A 21,117-nucleotide genomic window follows, 5' to 3' on the forward strand; every position below is an offset into this window, starting at 1 on the left:
GGGCCTTTTGGCCAAATCCCTCCTCTCAATCCAAAATTTCTGCCGCAGATCCAAATTGGGAAATGATCCTAGGCAGCAAAATGTAGCAGTTAGGGGCAGGACCTTTTCCCTAGCCCAAGGACACAGAAAGTATGAATGGTATAGTCAGTCTTGAGTCTGGCTGAAAGGGGTGTGTGTGGGGTCAGCAGATGGGCAGCAGGGAGGGGGAAGTGGTTCAACCTAAATTGAAAATAAATGTACCTGATTTGGGGCAGGGGCAGATTTCTGATACTCCCTGCCTTGCTGTTTCCCACCTGCCTCTCAGCCCAATCCAAACTCTTGGACAACCATGAGTTTGTGGTGGTGTTTCTCCCCACAGCCCTCAATGTGAAACATTCAGTCGAAGTTGAATTCCTTGAGGATAGAGATGGCTCCACTTTTATATTCATATCCCCAGCCCGTTGGTGGCATTTAGAAAATGTTTGTAAATTATACTCTTCCCATAAAAGCATATTGAGAAGTTTTATTTATTTATTTAAAAAAAAGAACCCACAGAAACAACTTTATTTGGGGGAGGGAAGAATAGGGGGAGAGAAAGAAGAGGACAGGGAAGGATCTTCCTTAAACAAACCTTCCTTGCCTCATCCCATTCCAGGACCCAGCTATTTGAGAGAGGCCCTGGGGAGGGCTCAGCTCTGCTAGGGGCAGGACAACAGAGGGCTAAGGCCAATGTGTTCCAGGGAAATGGTCTGTGTCCCCATTCTTTCCCCACTTCCCAACTCCTTCCCTCCCCTATTGCACATCAGATCATGTAAACATGGCCAGGGGCAGTGCCCAGGACTATAATGAGGCAGATTAATAATATGTAAACGGAGATGAGGCTAGGAGCCAGTAGCAGGTACCTAGCCTTCTAGTCAGAGGCCCACATTTTTCTGAAAAGGGTTGGTAAAAGGGGGTGGGGGAGGGAAAAGAAATGGGCCCCAAACTTTGGCTCAGATTATACAGCAGTGCAAAGGTCTTAGCTACCCTCCAACCCCTCCCCACACACAGCAAATTCCAGGCCTCAGAGAGCACCTCAGTACCCCCAGGACTCTGCTCCAAGACTACCAGTATTCTTTCTTCTCCCTTCCACCTAACTCTTAAGATCAAGGTCACTGGAGCTGAGTTTTGCTGTGGTGACGTGGAAATCCAGAGACAGGTAGTGGTAGTCTATCAAGGCCTAGGGAAAAGGAGAGGCAGCCAGAGGTAAGGAGCAGGCTCTCTGGGTTGTAAAGTCACTCAGTAAGATACTTGGTTTGGTTCATTAGATGTAGGTAGATTATCTCTTTATCTACAGCTCTACCTGTCCATCATGAAGCCCTCCATTCAGCCTTAGGAACCTTCCACCACCTTCCTTATCCCATCCCCTCAAATCCAATCCCACCCTACCCCCCTTACCAAAGGCCCGGATGAGCTCAGCTCGAACTGCTCCAGTCACAGTCTTGACCAGGCAAAGAGTGGTGAGGCCAGCAAAGGCTGCATTATACAGGAACACAATATAGAAATTTCCCAGCCAATTGAAACGGCCAAAGTCACCCAGCAAGTCAAAGCGGGTAAGCCCTGTGAATAGAGAAAGGAAAACTAAATAATTTTTTAAAGGTACCGATTCTTAACACCTCCTCAGATTAGAAGTGGTTCCTTTAGCCCCTCAATCAACTCAGATGCCAGCTCTCTGCTACCCCCATGTGGTCACATCTCAGCACTGCAATCACTAATACTGAACATGCCAACTCCTCTATCCCGGCCCAGTCACTTTTATCTCCCCCTCCTACAGACCATCAAGAGATGCAAAGTCTGAAAAAATGAGTCAAGGAAGGCCCCAAAGTCTGAAGGAATGGAATGAATAATTCCCAAGAGGGAAGAGGGCGAAGACAAAATATTCAGTTCCTGGCATGTGCTTCTGCTGCAATGACCAGTCAGCCAGTCCTATTCTACCAATCTTTCCTTTATCCCTATCCTCACTTCTTACTTCAATCCAAATACTTGGCCCCAAAATCAAAACAAAACAAACAAACAAAAAAGGGGGAAGCTAAGTGGTGCAGTGGATAAAGCACCAGCCCTGGATTCAGGAGGACTTGAGTTCAAATCCAGTTTCAGACATTTGACACTAGCTGTGTGACCCTGAGCAAGTCATTTAACCCTCACTGCCCTACAAAAAACCCAAAACAAAACAAACACATCCTTAGCCCAGAAGTCCTGTTGGGGGTAGCACTAAATAACCCTCCTAGGTTTCTCCTATTCCCAAGGATCCCATGACCCCCACCATAAAGCCAACACTACTCACCTAGTGTTCGAGAGAAAACAGGCAGGGCTGAACTCAGCACCAGGAGACAGACACAGTTCCCAATAATCTAAGGATGGGGAAAGGGAAGGAGGACAGAAGATAGAATAGTCCTTTGAGCAGCTGCTGATATCCTATGTTAACCCTCTTGACCTCAATAAAACCCTAGTCCCTACTCCCCCCAATACCTGGGTCATGGCTGTATCTTGCCACTTGGGTTGAAGGCCTCGGAACAACGGAGAGCTGTAGAAGCCCACGACAGAAGACAGCATCAGGTAGCTACTGATGACTTAAGGAAGAACTGCCATCGAAATGGTTAGATTCCTTCCCCATCCCCTCCAACCATCTCATTTCTCCCCCTCCTTTATTGGGTAGGGAGATAAGCCACCCCCCACCCCCCATCCAGCTCTGCACAGGAGATGGGGGATGAGGGGTAGAAAAGACAGGGAATAAAGTTTCTCCAAAAGGATACAGGATGAGGATAACCTGGAAGATGGCCCCGAAGGAGCCCAACTTGGAGAATGACACCTGACCCAAGGAGTCACCCTGTGTGAAGAAAGGGGGGAGGTCATCACCCAAGGCACCCCCCCCTCTCCTTTGGATCTGCTGCATCTCTTTGTCCCGTGGTTATAGACTTTTCAGTTCCCTCCCCCAACCCAGCCTTTGGCAAACCCAGGATGTTTGCCAATGGGAAACCAGTCTTAAAACAAAAACCCATACAAAGAACCTCAAGCCCTATTTCAAGGGTCAAGGCTGTGGGGGCTGGCTCTGGGGGAGCTGGTACCTGCATGCCACGGGGCATGGCTGCCTCATCAATGAGCAACTCCAGGATGTGGATGGCAACAATGAGCACAGAGAGGCCCTGGTTGGGGGAGGAAGGGAGGGAGAGGAAAAGAGCAGAAACTAGTCCTATCAGCTCCTATCCTGGTCCTAGTGGGGATATAACACCCCCGCCCATGACAGGTCCCTCCCAGAATCTCCTTCCCCATTTTGTACCATGGAACAACTCTTTTCCCTCTCATATGCCCCACCCCTGCCTGCCTGCCCCTGGGCATGGTGCCACAAAGGCATTCACTGAGTGGACTTACCCCCACCCACTGAGCCCCACACCCACCGTCAGCAACAGCAGACATAGCATGGCCAGTGGGTAACCCAGGTTTCGCTGCCAAGCCGAGGCCTTCTGTCGTTTCTCTGGGCAAGGACGGGGGGAGGTACAATTAGTAAGGGGCTGATTGCAATGAAAGGGGTGCTCCCAGACCAGCTGTCCTCCTCCTCCTCCTCCTCCTCCTTCTCCATTCAAGGTCACTTCCCCCATCTCCTTGGCTTGCCCACACCCATACCCAGCATGAGCCTCTGTGTCTGCAGGGCCACGACCTGTCTGTGCAGCAGCTTCATGTCCATGGGCAGCCAGCACGAAGTGGGGTCTAAGGCGGAGAAGAATGGTGCTGAGGTCTGGCCTGTGACTCGGTCCTTTCAACCCCCCAGCCCTTGCTGTCCTGCCTCCTTTCCAACAAACCATCCCAGAGCCTGAGCTCTCCTGAGGGGGGAAGGCCACTCACTACACATCCTTCGGGTTAGGACTGCCTCCTCAAAGGCCGAGCAATGCAGCTGTTCTTCCAGGTCCTCCAGCAGCTAGGCAGAGGGAAGAGGGGAGGGATTCTTAGTAGCTTCACAGCCTTGGAATCCTGCCCGGCCCTAGGGCACCCCCCACCCCCAACCAAGAGAAAAGGAAATGACCCAATGAGAACAGGAACATGAAGACCTGAAATCACAGGGAAGGGCTGATATTAACTAAACAGACCCTTCCCTATAGGCAGGTTTGGAGCAGAGAAGAAACAGGACTCCTGAAATGAATGCAGAAAGGGAACCAAGAAAACTAAAAGAAGGCTGGAGGAAAAGGACACAAAACTCCATTTATCTCTATCTACCTGAGGATGCCCCTGCAAGGTAGAAGGGAGAGGCTACACGACATACCCTGGGCTTAACTAGCAGCTTCCCAGTGACAGAGAACATCTGGGCCAGACCCAGTGGTGTACACACTGCAAAGTAGAAGAAGTCCAGATTTAGTTTACCCCGCCCCCCTCCATTACCTGCATCCTCCCCTACTGACACAGGAGCTTCAGGCCAGGTTTCTTTTTTGCTGGGCAATGGGGGTTAAGTGACTTGCCCAGGGTCACACAAGTGACTGAGGCTGGATTTGAACTCAGGTCTTCCTGAATCCAGGGCTGGTGCTTTATCCACTGTGCCACCTAGCCGCCCCTGGGGCCAGGTTTCGTACCCACTCTCCCAGCCTCTGCCCCAGTCCTGTACCCTTGTATTCCAGCAAAAATTTTTAAAAGCAGAGATTCTGCACAAAACCATGACCAGGGACTCACCCAGAAGGAGCAACACACCAAGAAAAGAGATGCAGGAATAGAGGTAGGGAAGGTAGTACTCCCAGAGATCTGGTGGGGAGAGGGGCAAACACAGTTAGGAAAAAGGCAGAGCATTCCCTCTATTCCCTTTCCCCTCTCTGCCCTGACCCCAGCCCCAGCCTGGCCCAGTGATATCTCCAGATGAAGAGTCTGGAGGGAAGAATCCTAGCAGTGAGTGCCCCCCAGCAGGATGCCAGTGGAGGAGCCTGGGGACCCCTGGAATCACTCACCATACAAGGACTCCCGGCTGGTCTTGCTGTTGTCCACAATGGCAGAGGCCACCCACACCATGCCTAGCACCAGCAGTGACAAGAGCAGCAGCATCACCACTGTCTCATATACCCTGCCCAGGACCCCCTTTAGGATGGGAATGAGTGGGGGGAAATGGTTAGTAGATGATTATGGAGGAGATATGGGCTGGAGTCAGGTGGCATCTGGGAGGGGATGTCTGGTACCAGGTTTAGGGACTGGAATGAAGGCACACCCAGGAAGGGGCTCCCTTCCCCCTCTCTCCCATTTGCTCACCTTCTTGGAGCCAGCAAAGCCTTCCGACTCAGTGAAAAAGTAGGCAAAGGGCATGAGGAAGACAAGGGACAGATTAGAAAAGAGGAAGACGAGGTTCCAGAGTCCTAGGCCAAAGGGAAACATAAAGCCTGGATTAAAATAAGAGGGATGGAAGAAGAAGGAAAAGGGACAGGGAGCTGCACTGCCTGATGACCAGCCTTCTGCCTGAAACAACTTCATTTCCCCCCTGTTCCCAGTGCCTGGGGACGGGGCTTACCATGGATGAGAGAGCCATTGAGCCACTGGATATAGTAGTTTCGGGGAAGGGAAAGCAGCACTTCATTGCTGAGGATAGAAAAGGGCAGGAGCAGGACTGCAGCCAGGGCCACGGCCAAGGTGAAGGTGCAGAGCCCAAGGCTAAGGAGACACGGAATTAGAATCGGAGTCAGTGCTGGGCCTGTGCTCCCAGAGACCACTTCAGGGTCCCTTCTGATGCTATCCCATTTTCCCTGTAAAATGAGCTATCCTACCTAGGGCCAGTGAACAAGTGCTTAGGGAGGGCCTAGTCAGGGGAACATTCAGCTCTTCCCCTCATAACCTTTTCTTTAGGACCAGTGGGATAGATTTCAGAGGATAAACAACCTTGGATGGGGAAAAAAATTATACCTTTATTTTCCCCAACCTCTGACTGAAATTTAGCATTTTCTTCAATTAATTAAAAACACTCTTCTAAGAAGAGGTGCGTAGATCTCACCAAACTAGCAAAGAAGTCCATCACTCACACACTCTCTCACACACACACACACACACACACACACACTTAAAACATCTGTCCTGGCTGCACCGGAAGTCAGCATACCAGGATGACGATCACCTTAGGAACTCCTAGCCTCATCAGCTGCCAGCTGCTTCCCTGAGAATTCGGGGCCCTTGGGCACATGCTGTCTCGGGCAGGAGACATGATCCCCAGGCCAGTTTCTTTTCCCCTCCTGGTTAGATATGAGAATATTCTTCTCCCATCTCCCTCTTTCCCTGGGAGACAAAGGCTTACTTCTACCATCCTTAAAAGTCCTCTGGGCACAGAGAAGAGAGGAGCCGAGCTAGCTCCACTTCTGGTGATTCAGGCCACCAGGGAGACTGGAACAACAACTTTTCTAAGCCTCTCTGGGGTGCACCAAGGCAGGGAACAGGCTGGGGATGGAGTGTAGGTATTTGTAGAAAAAGAATCAATTCTTCCCACCACTCCACCACCTAGCACTCCAATTAGAGAGACAGTTAAGATGCCTGCTCCAGAGGCATCTCTGGGCCAAATAGGCCCTTGGTGTTGGGACAGGAGAGTCATCAGCCGCAACACTTACGCAATCTTGTTGACTGTGGCATCCTCATCATCAACTGTCAGGGTCACAGAGACACAGAAGGAAAGACAGAGACGTCAGCCAGTGCTTCCGGTAGGGCTACTGCATTAGTACTTAGTTTACAGGGATGAGGAAAGAGTTCAGGGACACAGTGACAGGGGGTTGGGTGCACCTGGGGTTCTGGTCCCAGGAAGCAAAGGGAACATTGGTACTGTCTGCTATTGCTATCTTCCTTCCTTCCTCCTCCACTTTCCTCACCATAATTTGCCCCTCCCTTCCTATTTCTTCCTAGAAATAGTACTGTCACAGGTTCCCCTTTGGACACCAAGACTGTAAACAAGTGGCTAGTGAAGCCAGTTATGTCACAGGCTGGATTCACTGAAGAGGGCTAGGAGAGGAGGGGACAGTGGATTCTAGAATTTCCTGGTCACCTGGGGAGCTTTGAAAGGGCTAGCCATCCTCTCCCCCCAGGTAAAGGACACAAAGGTGTGGCAACTGTGGCCCTGATGTAGCTCTGGGGTGGGAGACAGGACTGGATACCCTGGAGCTGGGGGAAGGGCCTGGTCCTTTTGGCAGCCAAAGCTGGCCATCCAGACCAAGGTAGCTGGACCCAACCCTATTGTCACCAGATAACAGAAGGACTCCTGGAGGATGGGGCTAATCCCAGAGCATTACTCTTCCTTCCTCCCCAAAGCGCATACTAGGGAGTCCTTGCCCCATTAACCCTATAGGCAGATCAGCTCCTAGAATAGTCTCCACTAAGCAGAAAGATGAATAGAGAGTTGGCAGAGTTCCTGGTAAGGGGTCTAGGCAGCCCAGGGAGAGGGAATCACAAGGCATCTGTGCCCACAGGACAGGAAAAGTCAACGGGACAGATACCTCAACACAGCTCAGCCCTCTCCCTTGCCAGGGGAGCACACTCACACCCCATTCCCCTGAGGCTTTCTGCATATCGTAGCCACCAGCACCTTGACAGCTGGAGAGGCTGACAGAAGCTGCCCACCCATACCTGTGGTAAAATCAGCTGGCTTCTTGAATCGGGTCAGAGCAACATGGCAGAGGATGTAAAGCGTTGCAAACAGCAGTGTGGAGATCTGAAGGGGAGGGGAAGTACATCGGATCTAGTGCTGGAAGGGGCCTCCAAGATCATCCAGCCCACCCCTCTCACTTGGGAGATCAAAAAACTGAGGCCTTGACAGGTGAGGTGACTTGCCCAAGGTCACACATGCAATAAGCATCCGAGGTGGAATTTTAACTCAGGGCCCTTGACTCCAGGCTCTGTGGTCTTTCCATTATACCAGGGTCCCTCTTTTGGGCTTGGATCCATAATCTTTTTTTTTTTTTTTTTGGTGAGGCAATTGGGGTTAAGTGACTTGCCCAGGGTCACACAGCTAGTAAGTGTCAAGTGTCTGAGGCCAGATTTGAACTCAAGTCCTCCTGACTCCAGGGCCAGTGCTCTATCCACTGCACCACCTAGCTGCCCCTGGATCCATAATCTTAACCTCCAAACTATTCCCTGCCCACGGGTGGGGGGGGGGGGGCGGTAATCTTCCCAGTTTTCCTGGGAAGAAAGAGGACTCCAAGGTAGCCCCTTTTCCTGCAACAAGATGGGTGAGATGATACACAAGCAGAGACATACACACACGTATACTCTGGAGAGACATAAAAAAATCTAAAATAGTCAGGGGGGGGCAAGAGTGAGGCATCCCTTCCATCATTAGGACCCCTTATAAACAGGCCACCAGAGTAAGACCCTGAGAAAATTAAAAAAAAAAAAAACAGGGCTGATCCAGCCTTTTCTGACATCTCATCCCACGAATCCTCCAATTCTGCATCAATTCTGATGGTTACCCCCATGCTTCAGGGCCAGATGGAGCCTTTGGGGAGCAGATATGCCTAAGATCAATGTGGAGTTACGGTGGCAGATAAATAGTGGACTTGGAGCTTTTGTGACAAGGCAAAATCGAGGGTCTCAATCTCAAGGAGAGAGACTCATTTCCAGGGCTCCAATTCCCGCCTTGTAAGCCACTGCCCCACACCCATCTTTATGGGGCTAGAAGCCACATACCTCTTAACCCCCAAACTATTCCCTGACCATGTCCCCCTAGTGAAATCCTCCCTCCCTTCCAATTCCTGTGAGAAAATAATTGGTTTTGGAGGGGGGGGGGCTAAGAAGCCACATCTAGAGGCTGAACAGAGAGAAAAGGCACAGGTTTTCTATGTCTTCTACCACTAAGAGTGGGAGAAAGGGGCTTCAAGTAGCCTTTCTTCTGTTCCCAACACTGACAGCCGCTACTCTGGGGTACTCTTCAAATAAGGGGGCCGGCTGATTTCTAAGGTCCTTGCCACATTTAATAACTAATATTTCCAGCTTTAATATTTTTAATCTAAGAACAAAGGAGCAGCACCAGCCACTCTCCGCCCCCCCCCCAATAAACTCAGATGCAGAATTTTAAGAGCTGAAAAGGACTTTTTTGTTTTGTTTTGGGGTTTTTTGGTGGGGCAATGAGGGTTAAGTGACTTGCCCAGGGTCACACAGCTAATAAGTGTCAAGTGTCTGAGGCTCGATTTGAATTCAGGTCCTCCTGAATCCAGGGCTGGTGCTTTATCTACTGCGCCACCTAGCTGCCCCCAAGAACTGAAAAGGATTTTAAAGAGTACCCAGACTCAACTGCTCATTTGCCAGAAAGGACACTGAGGTCCAAACAATGGAAACAACTGGATAGAACTTGGAGCAGAGGTGTAGCAACATGACAGTGGAGAGGAGACCAGGATTTATCTGAGTCCCAGCTTTGCTATGTTACAATTACTTCATCTCTGAATCTCAGTTTGCTCATCTATAAAATGGGGAGAAATACTTGTACTACCTACCTCACAAGGTGATTATGAAAGGGCTGCTGTTAAACATTAAAGCATTTGGAGTAATTAAATTATAGTAGAGCTCAGGGCCTCCGACTGACTCTTAGGCACAAGACTTGGGAGCCATAGGTCAGACTCTAATAGGATGAACTCCTGGCTATGCTAAGAACACATACTGCCCTACTTCTACTAGAGATGACCAGGAAAAAAACAGCCCCATAGGGCTGAGTTCATCTGAGGCCCAGAGGGGCAAGAGGTTGAGGGAAGTGGAGGTACTATAGAGTTGGGTTTCTTAACCAGCAATCTCTGAACTTGTTTCATTAAAATTTTTTTCATTGTATTTTGGTGCAGTTGGTTTCTTTGCAAACTTATTTTGTTTTATGCATTTAAAAACATTATTCTGAGAAAAGTCCATAGTCTTCACCAAAAGGGTCCATGGAACAAAAAAAGGTTAATAATCCTAGTTCTAAATGGGGATAGACTTGGCTCTTCTCAGTAGTGCAATGATCCAAAACAGTTTCAAAGAACTCATGATAGAAAATGTTCTCAACATCCAGAAAAAAAAGAACTGTGAATTATGAATGCAGATTGAGCCATACTGTTTCTACTTTTGGACTGCTTTTTTCCCCTTCTTTTTTGAGGTTTTTCTCTTGTGCTCTGATTCTTCTTTCACAAGATGACTAATGTAGAAATATGTTTAATGCGATTGTACATATACAACCTATATCAGACTGCTTTCCATCTTGGGGAGGAGGGAAGGGAGAAAAAAATTTAGAACTAAAAATCTTGTCAAACCAAATGTTGAAAACTATCCTTATATGTAACTGGAAAATAATAAAATACTTTAAAAAATAATCTTTGTTCTAGAGGTTGGTAAAGGGTGCAGAGGGCAGACTATAGCACACCCTCAGAGCCAAGGGCAGCAGGCAATCAAGGCGGGAGACATCTTTTAAAGGGTAATCACCTCTAAAAGGTTAAAGTAGCAAGCTTCCAGAAGTTCTGCATTTTTACAGCCATTCCCTCAATCTTGCATCATACCAAGAAGGTTGGAAAGCTCAAAAGGTCGGGTGGAGTTCCACGCAGTCCTCGTTGGGCTAAGGCTGAGCTGCTCCCAAAGAAGCCTTTCACCTAACAGGTGAAGGGGAAGCACAGGGATCTAGGGGGGGGGGGGGGCTCCCGCCAATCTAAGAATCTCTACTCTTTCAGTTCAGCAGAAAGCAGGAATGGCAATAATAGGTCACATTCCTATAGCACTCAGCAATTTGCCGAGGTGCTTTCCGTCCAACAACCCTATGGGGTTTAGAGATAATATAAGTAGAGGACCGCCCCCCGCCCCCCCCTTTTACAGATGAAGAGAACTGCAGGCTCAGAAATTTGCCCAGTCACATATCTAGAGCTGAAACAACTATCTGCTCAAGCTGGCTTTCCCAGAAAAGAGAAAACTTCAGGTGGTGTAACCCTAATCTTCGCTTTTTTCTCACCTTTTCCTATTCTCAGTGGCAAGCTCACCCCTTCTCTGATTCTGAAGGTTACAGAGGGATGAGTGGGAGCGACCCCAGAAGGAAGTTAAAAATAAGTTACCAAAGGGGTAACCCTCTACCCCCCCCCCCAAGCCTTTATTCTTCCCTTCCCTCTTCTATACATACAATATAAAGTAAAGAACTGCAGATAGCAAAAGAGGGAAAGGATGAGGGGAGGAAGGTGCTGGGGGTGCCAAGAAAACCTGGAGAGCAAGATGTGAAGGCGTGAAGCTCGGCTTTATTCATAGGGCCCTGAGAGTTCCGACAACATTAGCCAGAGAAGCATATTATTTGGGTGCGTATGATTTTACTCTGTTGTTGCTCTAGGGACACCTGCATGACAAGCAGGAAGCAATAACCAAGCTGGGTAGGAGGGCTAAGTGGAAAGGGTCTCTACGCTGGGGAAATAGCCCAGAGTCCATTTCTGGAAAAACTTACATTGGGTGTGAGGAAGTGAGTAGGCTCTAGGGGACCTGACCCCGTGCAACCACAGTGGAGCTTCAGGGTCAAAGCAGACCCTCTCTCTCCCTCAGGGGCACCGTCAACCATTTTACAACTATCACCCTTCTCCTTCCGAGTATGCAAGTCTGACTCTCCACCCCGTCCATCTTCCCTCCAAACAGTCCAGCCTAGGGGTTTCTTCTTCTTAGGATAATAAGGGCCTGGATGCTTCTCCCGAAGTTTTGGGGAGAACGCAAACCAATCCACCCCTTCCAGGCACTCACAAAGTACACCCACCCACCAGCACTCACCGGCAAACAGAAACATTCCCAGGAAGGGGTGGGTTTTCTTGGACGACTCCCCCCACCCATCCCCGTCCCTCCCCCTCTGCCCCTAGGCAGCGGCGCTGGCTCCAGCCCCACGCGGACCGTCGCCGCCAATCCATCCCTCCCCCTCCCGTGCCCCGCACTCACTATGCACTCCCGGACTCGCTCGTGGAACAGTTGCTCCCGCACCGACAGCACCTCGTAGTCAGCCGCTTCCATGCTCTGATCAGCATGGCTGGGAGCGGGTTTCTCCGGGTTCCGGAGAGGACGAGCGGGGGAAAAAAATCCACCGCCGCCGAGCACCCGGACCCAACTTAGACTCCCCGAAGCGGCCTCGACCCGGACACGGGGCAAACTCAAGTCCCAGATTCGCCCGCCCCTCTTCGTCCGTCCCCTAGTAGCTCCGCCCTTAAAGGAGTAGTGACCGCCGCTCTACCTCTAAACAGGACCGGCCCCAGATCGCGCCGGGCCCTTTAAGGTGGCGACGCCAACACGTTGTGAACGAAAAGCGTATGCGCCGCCCGCTCCACTACAAAATAAGAGAAACACTGTTCCGCGTTCCATTTTAAAGCCACAGCGTGACGACACAAGAGGTGGGCGGGGTCCCGGCCGAACGGGCTTAATTCATTGGTGTTTAGAATCCAAGGAAACTGTTTTTCACCACAAGACGTGCAGCGATAGGCTTGCCCCGTGGAAGGAAGAGGGATGTTTCTGTGCGGCTGATAGGCTACAGGATAGGCTACAGGTTTTGTCCTCTGTAATCCGAAAAGATTTGTCTCAAAGTGTCAGGAATGTAACTGACCTGGCGAGGATACGCACTGCCCCCTTGAGCTGGAGAACCAAGTACAACCTCTTCAGCCTCCTAGGGCTTCATTTGGTAGAAAAGCCTTGGACTTTATCACTCTCGTAAACATTTTAAGCACCTACTAAGCGCTGGAATACAAATAAGAAAAGGGGATTAAAAGATCATTCCTGCCCTCAAAGAGCTTGCCATCTAATGGAGGCTGGAAGTGGGGTGGGTACTCCATGAATTGTTTGAAACAACAGAGTTTCATTTCAAGACTACCCGAAGAACGTCAAGGTTACTTAAAGCAGCAGAAATCCACGTTTAAGTCCACGTCGGAGTGTACATTTCCTCAGGAGCCCAGGTCCCTAGTATTACTTTCTTGTGGCATGTTTTGGGATGTCCATATTCCTTATCTCTAGGAGGTTTTTCTCATTCCTTTCCTACACAGTCAACCACATTTTTTCAATGCCTAGCAGAAATCTTTGAAGAAATACAAAAGAACTATTGCACACGAAATTGGGACCTCCCACTGCAGGACAAGCCTATTATTCATGTCCGATTGACATTCCCCACAACGCAGCTGCTGTTCCAACCATCGCTCTCCTTTAGACTCCAATCCCTTCCCCCTCACTTTCTCAACAGATGATTTCATCCCCTTCTTTACTGAGAATATTGAGGACATGGAAAGTTTTGGGTTTCCTAATATTCTGCGTGGAGTATTGTTGTAGATGCCTGACTGTTCTCCCCACTTCTGGCCTCTCCTCTCCAATGCATCCTCTGCTTTAATAATTTATAACTGCGATATAATTGCCAAAATAGTCTTTCTTAGCACAGGTCTGACAATCAGTGGCTCCCTATTTCCTCTAAGATAAAATACAAACTTCTCAGCCTATTGGTTTTAAAGCCTTCCACAATCTGTCTCGAATTTTAGTCTTACTCCCTTGGTATAAAGCTCCCACCTCCACCCCCAAGTGGAAAAACAAAAAAACAGAAAAACAGGAAAAACAAAGCCTTTCTAAGTCATATGGGTGGCGACTGCTGGTGAAGAAGGCTGACTGAAATGGAGTAGAATTGTTCAGATTCCTAGCACCTTCTCCAACAAAAAAACTTTGAAATTCCCCACTTCAGGGACTGAAGTTTACAATAGCTGAAAGATGCCATATTTAGATATAAACTTTGTAGGACCAATACTATTGTAGAAAATACATTGTCTGAAACCATTCTCCCAAAGGACAGAGAAAGTATAGAAGAGAGGGTATGCTTCTGGTGTCTTAGAGGTGAGGAAGGGAAATATTTGTACTTTTGTTCTTGCTACATTTTTGAAGTAAATATGTCTTTGTGACAGCTAATTGATGTTAGTTGGTTAAATGGAATTGGGTGCTAATAAGGGGAAACTGTAAGAGGCTTGAAGCAATTAAAGGGGTATGACACCTCAACCCCTCAAAGGTAGCCCTAGAACTATGAGAGTACTCCAGAGTACTTGCTACACCTTTATGAGTCGTCTTCCCCTGTTAGAATATAAATTCCTTGAAAGTAGGGATGGTCTCTTTGGAAAATATTTCTATCAGGCAGATAGGTGGCACAGTGGATAAAGCACTGGCCCTGGATTCAGGAGGACCTGAGTTCAAATCCAGCCTCAGACACTTGACACTAGCTGTGTGACCCTGGGCAAGTCACTTAACCCTCATTGCCCCACAAAAAAAATATCAATTGAGAGAAGTAGAAGAAAAAATGGGGAGAGAAATGAAAGCAACACAAGAAAATTATGAAAAAAGAATCAGCAGCTTGGAAAAGGAAGCACAAAGATTGACTGAAGAAAACAATTCCTTAAAAATTCAAATTGGACAGTTGGAAGCTAATGACTCCATGAGACACCAGGAATCAGTCCAACAGAATCAAAAGAATGAAAACATAGAAGAAAATGTGAAAAACCTCATTGGAAAGACAACTGACCTGGAAAATAGATCCAGGAGAGACAATTTGAGAATTATTGGACTGCCTGAAAGCCATGATCAGAAAAAGTGCCTAGACGCCTGTTTATGTTTAGAATGGTGTTCGGTTTTATTATATATCTTGGATGTTAAAACATAAAAGTATTCCCTCACCTTTCCACCTATGGTAGATAGTGGAAATACAGCATTCCTACCAGTCAGTCAAGAAGGAACTAGCATCATCAGAATCGAGCTTGAGTTACATTGTGTCAGTCATATCATCTCTCTGGACATCACTTTCTTCATCTATAAAAAGGTCTTTTCTTTTTTCTTTTAAATTTCACTCCCCTTTTATTTGAAGGAAGAAAGAAAACTAGCTTTATTAAGTACCTACTTATGTGTTAGGCACTATGCTAAATACTTTTATTTTTTAAAAAATAATAAACATTTTTATGTATAGTTTTGAGTTTCAAATTTTATCCGTTCTTCCCTCCCTCCCCTCCCTGAGGCAATAAGCAATCAGATGTGGGTCATATATGTGAAATTATGTAAAGCATTACCATATTAGTCATAAAAAGGTCTTTTCTGATAATCCAGTTGTCAACACTCTCTCCCAACCCTTAAATTATTGTGTTTATCAGAGATGGCAATATTGTTTGATGAAGAATTGTGAATGACTTGACTGTTCTCAACAATACAATGATCCAAGACAATCCCAAAGGACTATTGATGAAACATACTATCTACCTCCAAAGAAAGAACTGATATTGATGGAACAGACTGAAACATGCTATTTTTAACTTTCTTTCATTTTTTCTTTTAAGTAAGTTTTCTTGTACAAAATGACAAATATGGTAATGTTTTACATAATCATACATGTACAACCCATATCTGATTGTTCACCACCTCAGGGAGGAGGGAGAGGAGGGAGGGAAAGAGGGATAAAAATTGGAACCCAAAACTATAAAAAAGGTGTTTGTTATAAAAACAATAAAGTGGGCAAAATTGAAATAAAAGAAGAAATTATTGTGTTTATATTTTGTATTTATTTACGTACTTGCTTTCTTTTCCACCAATCTTTCCACCCCCAATAGAAGGTAACCTCCTTAAGTGTTTTTATCTTTGCATCTCTAGCACTCAGGACAGCACCTGTTGAATAGCAGGTGCTTAAGAAATGTCTGTTGACTTTAATCTAGGAGATTGGACTAGATAATCTCTAAAGCCCCTTCTAGCTCTAAATCTGTCGTACCCATGTTATGGACTTCGTATGCCTATCTGTATTTTTTTTTTTTGTGGGACAATGGGGGTTAAGTGACTTGCCCAGGGTCACACAGCTAGTAAGTGTCAAGTGTCTGAGGCCAGATTTGAACTCAGGTACTTCTGACTCCAGGGCTGGTGCTCTACCCACTGCGCCACCTAGCCGCCCCTCCTATCTGTATTCTATTAAGGTGACACTAACTTGTTCTTAGCCTTTCCTACAAATAAATAATAGCCTAGGCTACTGTTAATCTATGACACCAAGGAACTCCTAGTCTAATAGGGGAAAAAAACCCACAGATATAGGAGAATGGCAGTCAGGGAAGGGAGTTTTGACCTGGAAAGTCATAGGGTGGCTGAACTGATGTATAATGCAGCTATTCAACTTTCCTTTTCCAGAAGCAAGGGTGTTTCTGTTGTTGTTTCAGTCATGTCCTACTCTTTGAGAACCCATTTGGGGTTTTCATGTCTGATACTGGAGTGTTTTATTTCTTCCTCCAGCTCATTTTATAGATGAGGAAACTGAGGCAAATAGGGTTAAGTGACTTGTCCAGGGTCACACAGCTAGTAAATATCTGAGGCTGTATTTGAACTCAGGTATTCCTGACTCTAGACCCTGTGCTCTATGTGTTGTGCCACCTGGCAGCCCAAGCAGCCCTTTCCAGAAGCAAGGGTATTGTGGATTTAATGATCGAAACCAGAAGGTGAGATGGAAAGACGGATTTGGAGGGTTAGGAGATGGGGAAGGAGAGGAATGGGGCTGGCAGAAAGTGAGATAGCTTGCATGGATGATTGGCTCAATCAAACAACAGCATCTATTAGTTCCTACTATGTATCAGGATGTAAAGAGAAAGCATAGTCTGGGATCTAGAGTCCGGGGCCAGCTAGATATAATGGATTAAATGAGGTAGGTTATACCCTGTCACCATTCTGCAATTATCCTGCCCCCCTGAACAGGAATTCCAAAGATGAGTGGGTAAACTTCTTAGTGACAGATTCCAAAGGACTAGGGTTATGAAGAAACTTGCCCAAATGGAGAGAAATGGATGAGAGGTAGATGACAAAATGGTGGACAGTTGGGAATTGGTACTCCAATTACCATCGCGTTGTTCTACGCCAGGCCTGACTCAGACCAGTCTGCTTTATCAAGCTCAGGATCAGAATGAATGAAGACACTCAAATACTTAAGAGAAAAGTTTACTTAGTAATAGCATGGAAAGGATATTCAACAAAGATATGATAGTGGTTCAGGTAGATGCACCATCTCCTTATATCTCCATACAGAAACTTATTTTGTCTGAAGGGTATATTGGGTCATAAGGCAATGGGATAGTAATCAAGTCTCAAGTCCTGGATTGGTTTTTTATTCCCTAGGCCAGAGCCGTCAGACTTGAGGTCCATTTGAAACCAAATTAAAAAGTCATTAGGGGGGCAGCTAGGTGGTGCAGTGGATAGAGCACCGGCCCTGGATTCAGGAGGACCTGAGTTCAAATCCAGCCTCAGACACTTAACAATTACTAGCTGTGTGACCCTGGGTGAGTCACTTAACCCCAATTGCCTCACCAAAAAAAAAAAAAGAAAGAAAGAAAGAAAAAGGTAATTAGGACATGTTTAACAAAATAAATAAAAATACAATAAAACATGTTAATTTGTGTGTTTTTTAAGTCAATATGCAGGGATTGGTTTCTATTTAAGTTTGTTCTATTCTAGGCAACTGGGAAGCTGGCTAAGGCTTGAATCTTAGTCCTCCGGACCAATAAAATTCTAGGAGTAGCTTTCCTGCCTTTTAGCTTTCCCAGGACCCCTGTAATAGTGTCTCTAAATCCCTGAGAGATTAATCCACTCATCTTTGGAATTCTTGCCCAGAAGGGCAGAAATCTCCATTCCTGGCTGAGTATAAACTAGCCCCTAAGCCTCCTATGTCTAGCTGGCCTCAAAATCTGGATCCCAAACCATATCCTGGCACATAATAGGAGCTTAATAGATACTGTTGTTGATCGATGTATCAAATCATCCATTCAATCTATCTCATCCAAGCTATACCCCTCTCCTTTCCCCCTCTCCTAAACTTACAAGCTTAGCTTTACGTATCTCCTTCTGGTTTGGGTCATCAAATCAACAGGGAAAAACTACCATAGATTATGCATCAATAACCATAATAGAAATTGTTCCTACCAAATCTTTTCATTTACGGGTTTAAATTAATTCCCCTTTTTCTGAGTCTTGATAACTGCGACTGTACACTCTGGGGAAATTGCTCTTTTATATTAAAATCAACTGAGGGGATGTTAAAGCAATGTGACCAGTATGTTTTGAAGCAAATTTCCCCATAACCAGTTACCTTGGTTATGTGATCCAGGGACCCTGATGGGGTCCTTCTATTGTCTATTCTATTATTGAAACATTTTTTGTATATGCCACCTTCTCTGACATTGCTAACACTGTGGTGCAGGCCCTTATCATTCCTGGACTGTTATAATAGTGAGATGATTGTTCTTCCTGACTCAAGGCTCTCTCCACTTCCATACCATCTCTACTCACCTATCAAAGTGATCTTCCTAAAATGCAGGTTTTACCATGTCTCACTGACACTCAGTATAGATTTCTAGTGTCTCCCTATTACTTTCATGATCAAATGTAAAATCCTCTCTTTGGCTTTTTTTTGGGGGGGGGCAGGGCAATGAGGGTTAAGTGACTTGCCCAGGGTCACACAGCTAGTAAGTGGCAAGAGTCTGAGGCTGGATTTGAACTCGGGTCCTCCTGAATCCAGGGCCAGTGCTTTATCCACTGTGCCACCTAGCTGCCCCCTCTGCCTAGCTTTTAAAGCCCTTCACATCCTGGCCCATTTCTACCTTTCTAGTCTTCTTACAGCTTATTTGCCTTTATGTACACTATGATCCAGTGACATTAGCCTCCTTGCTGTTCCTTAAACATGACATTTCATCTCTCAACTTCAGACATTTTCACTGGCTCTCCCCCATGCTAGAATTTGCTGCTACTTCATCTCTGACCCTTGATTTCATTCAAGTTTTGGCTAAAATACCATTTTCTGGAAGGAGCCTTTCCTGCTCCCCCTTAGTTAATGCCTTCCTTTTGAGATTATCTCCAATTTATCCTGTAGTATGTTTATAGTTGTTTGTATGTTGCCTCCCCAACTTAGCTTCTTCTTTCTTCCTCTTTGAGGGGCAATGAGGATTAGATGACTTGCCCAGGGTCACACAACTACTAAGTGTCAATTGTCTGAGGCCAAATTTGAACTCAGGTCCTCCTGAATCCTGGGCCAGTGCTTTATCACTTCACCACCTAGCTTTCTCTCCCCGCCCCCACCCCAGTTTAGCTTCTTAAATAGGCCTTATCAAGGCTGAAAGAGAGTTGCAATAGGGCATTAGTCTCAAAGCCATGGTTCTTGAGAAAACCACTTGAGAACAGTGGAAAATTCTGACTTTCTATGAAAACTGGCAGGCATGTAAATTGCAGGGGTGCCAGGCCAGTCCCATCCTGTTTGTGGCTTCTTCTACAAGCCAGCGCTAAGGTAACAAGCAGGTCAGAGCCCAGAAATCAGAGACCAGCTAGCTTAGCTTGGCAGGAAACTCCTTGTCAGTAGCACCATCTGCAGGCCGATAAGGAATTAGCCAGAAGGCTGATGCAGTTGGGAAGTGAAAATGACATCATCCCTGAGACACTCCTCCCCTTTTCTTAGCGCATGCTTATTCCAAGTGGTCATAAAGACTGTGGCCACAGCATGGCTGAAGGCCTGCCATCCTAGGAAACTTTCCTTTAGTTTTTTTTAATAGGGCTCCATTTCAACCAGCAGGGGGCTGGTGCCAACTACAATATCTTGGCTACCACTGACTCTGTGGCTTTAGGCAAGTAATTTCTCTTTGCAGGTCAATTTTCTTATCTGAAAAATTTTTTCTCTTCCCTCTTAGTATGCCTACCTTGCAAAAGAGATTATAAAATCTTATTTATGAAGGAAGGCATTGTGTTGCAGAGTTTTGGCTTTGAGGCTTGGGTTTAATTCTTGGCTCGGCTTCTTACTATCTGGGTGACCATGTCTGAGCTGCTTAATCTCTCTGGGCCTCGCTTTCCACATGTGTAAAATAAGAGGTTTGATGAAGTTGTAAATTTCTGATCCTAAGGGTCTCACCTCATTAAAAGGGAAAAAAAGATACAGAAAATTCAGTGTTATTGGTGTTAACTATTATTGTAAGCAATTAATACTTGTTTGGGTACTCCTTTGTTTATCTCTGCTTGATAAGTCAAGAAATGGCTCCATCCCCCTTTGACAGTCTCAGGATCCAAGGGAACAGCAGTAAACTAGACAGCTGGGAAGGATGGCAGAGTTCTGAGGTATAAAGCAGGTGGTGCAAGCACCTGGTGCTGTCATTTTGGATTCAGATCAGTCACCAAACTTTGCTATCTTTCTCCTCAAAGCTCAAGGTTTTCTCAAGGATGATCTAACTGCTCCCTACAATACCCCTCTGAAGAAAGACTGGTGTTAAAAAGAGGGGGAAACTGAGAGTCCTAGAGAAGCAAAGGAACTTAGCCAATGACAGAAACTCAAGCAGCCAAAGTCCAAGTTCCTCTTTTTGTTCCATTTGTTTCTCCTCCTAGAGAGTCACCATTTTAGGAAGTTCCTGAAGGGGTTAAGAACAATCAGTCAATCAATCAGTAAGTAGTTGTTGGATAGTGTGCTAAGCACTGAGAATATCAAAACAAAGGTAAAACTGTCCCTGCCTTAAGTTCATAAATCCTAATTGGGGAGATAATATAGCACAATGGATAGAATACAGGGCCTGAAGTCAGGAAGGTTTTTTTGGTTTTTGTGGGGGCAATGAGGGTTAAGTGACTTGTCCAGGACCACACAACTAGTAAGTGTCAAATGTCTGAGACCGGATTTGAACTCAGGTCCTTCTGAATCTAGGGCTAGTGCTTTATCCACTGTACTACCTAGCTGCCCCCAGTCAAGAAGTAATTTAAATTCATTTTCAAATCCAGCCTCAGACATGTCCTAGCTGTGGGACCCTGGGCAGGTCACTTAACCCTGCTTGCCTCAGTTTCCTCATCTGTAAAATGAGATGGAGAAGGAAATGGCAAAATGCTCCAGTAGCTTTGCCAAGAAAACCCTCAAATGGGGACAAGAAGCATCAGACATGACTGAAGCAATTCAACAACAAGCAAACATCCCCAGGCAAATTAAATATATATAAACACATACACACATATATACATTTATATGTACACACACATATATGTATAAACACAAATATGACATCATCCCTGAGATGCAAAACAAACTCACGTTAATATTGACTGTAACATTATTTGGCTATAACTAGTAAGATAGCTCTTGAGTTGAGTCTTAAAAAAATTTTTGTTTCTTTTTTTTACATCACTAGAATTTCTGCCAGTATTCCCTTCTTT

General features: G+C 46.3%; 1 protein-coding gene across 2 annotated transcripts; it reads right to left on the reverse strand.

Moving 5' to 3' along the window:
- Nucleotides 1–482: 482 nt before the first annotated feature.
- Nucleotides 483–12,237, reverse strand: LMBR1L (limb development membrane protein 1 like). Of its 2 annotated transcripts, XM_043968691.1 has the most exons (17): nt 11,866–12,237; nt 7,582–7,666; nt 6,576–6,609; nt 5,495–5,634; nt 5,239–5,342; nt 4,944–5,070; nt 4,675–4,743; nt 4,274–4,338; nt 3,859–3,931; nt 3,640–3,723; nt 3,414–3,490; nt 3,084–3,161; nt 2,772–2,845; nt 2,488–2,578; nt 2,303–2,369; nt 1,417–1,578; nt 483–1,198 (listed from the first exon to the last, which is right to left on the reverse strand). In XM_043968691.1, exons 1-17 carry the CDS (start codon nt 11,935–11,937, stop codon nt 1,131–1,133), a joined length of 1,470 nt encoding a protein of 489 aa, XP_043824626.1. In that variant the 5' UTR covers nt 11,938–12,237; the 3' UTR covers nt 483–1,130. The 2 variants fall into 2 exon arrangements, with proteins under 2 accessions (XP_043824626.1, XP_043824627.1); XM_043968692.1 differs by lacking the exon at nt 7,582–7,666.
- Nucleotides 12,238–21,117: the final 8,880 nt, after the last annotated feature.

Source organism: Dromiciops gliroides, chromosome 5 (genome assembly GCF_019393635.1).
Source record: "Dromiciops gliroides isolate mDroGli1 chromosome 5, mDroGli1.pri, whole genome shotgun sequence".
NCBI classification, from domain to species: domain Eukaryota; kingdom Metazoa; phylum Chordata; class Mammalia; order Microbiotheria; family Microbiotheriidae; genus Dromiciops; species Dromiciops gliroides.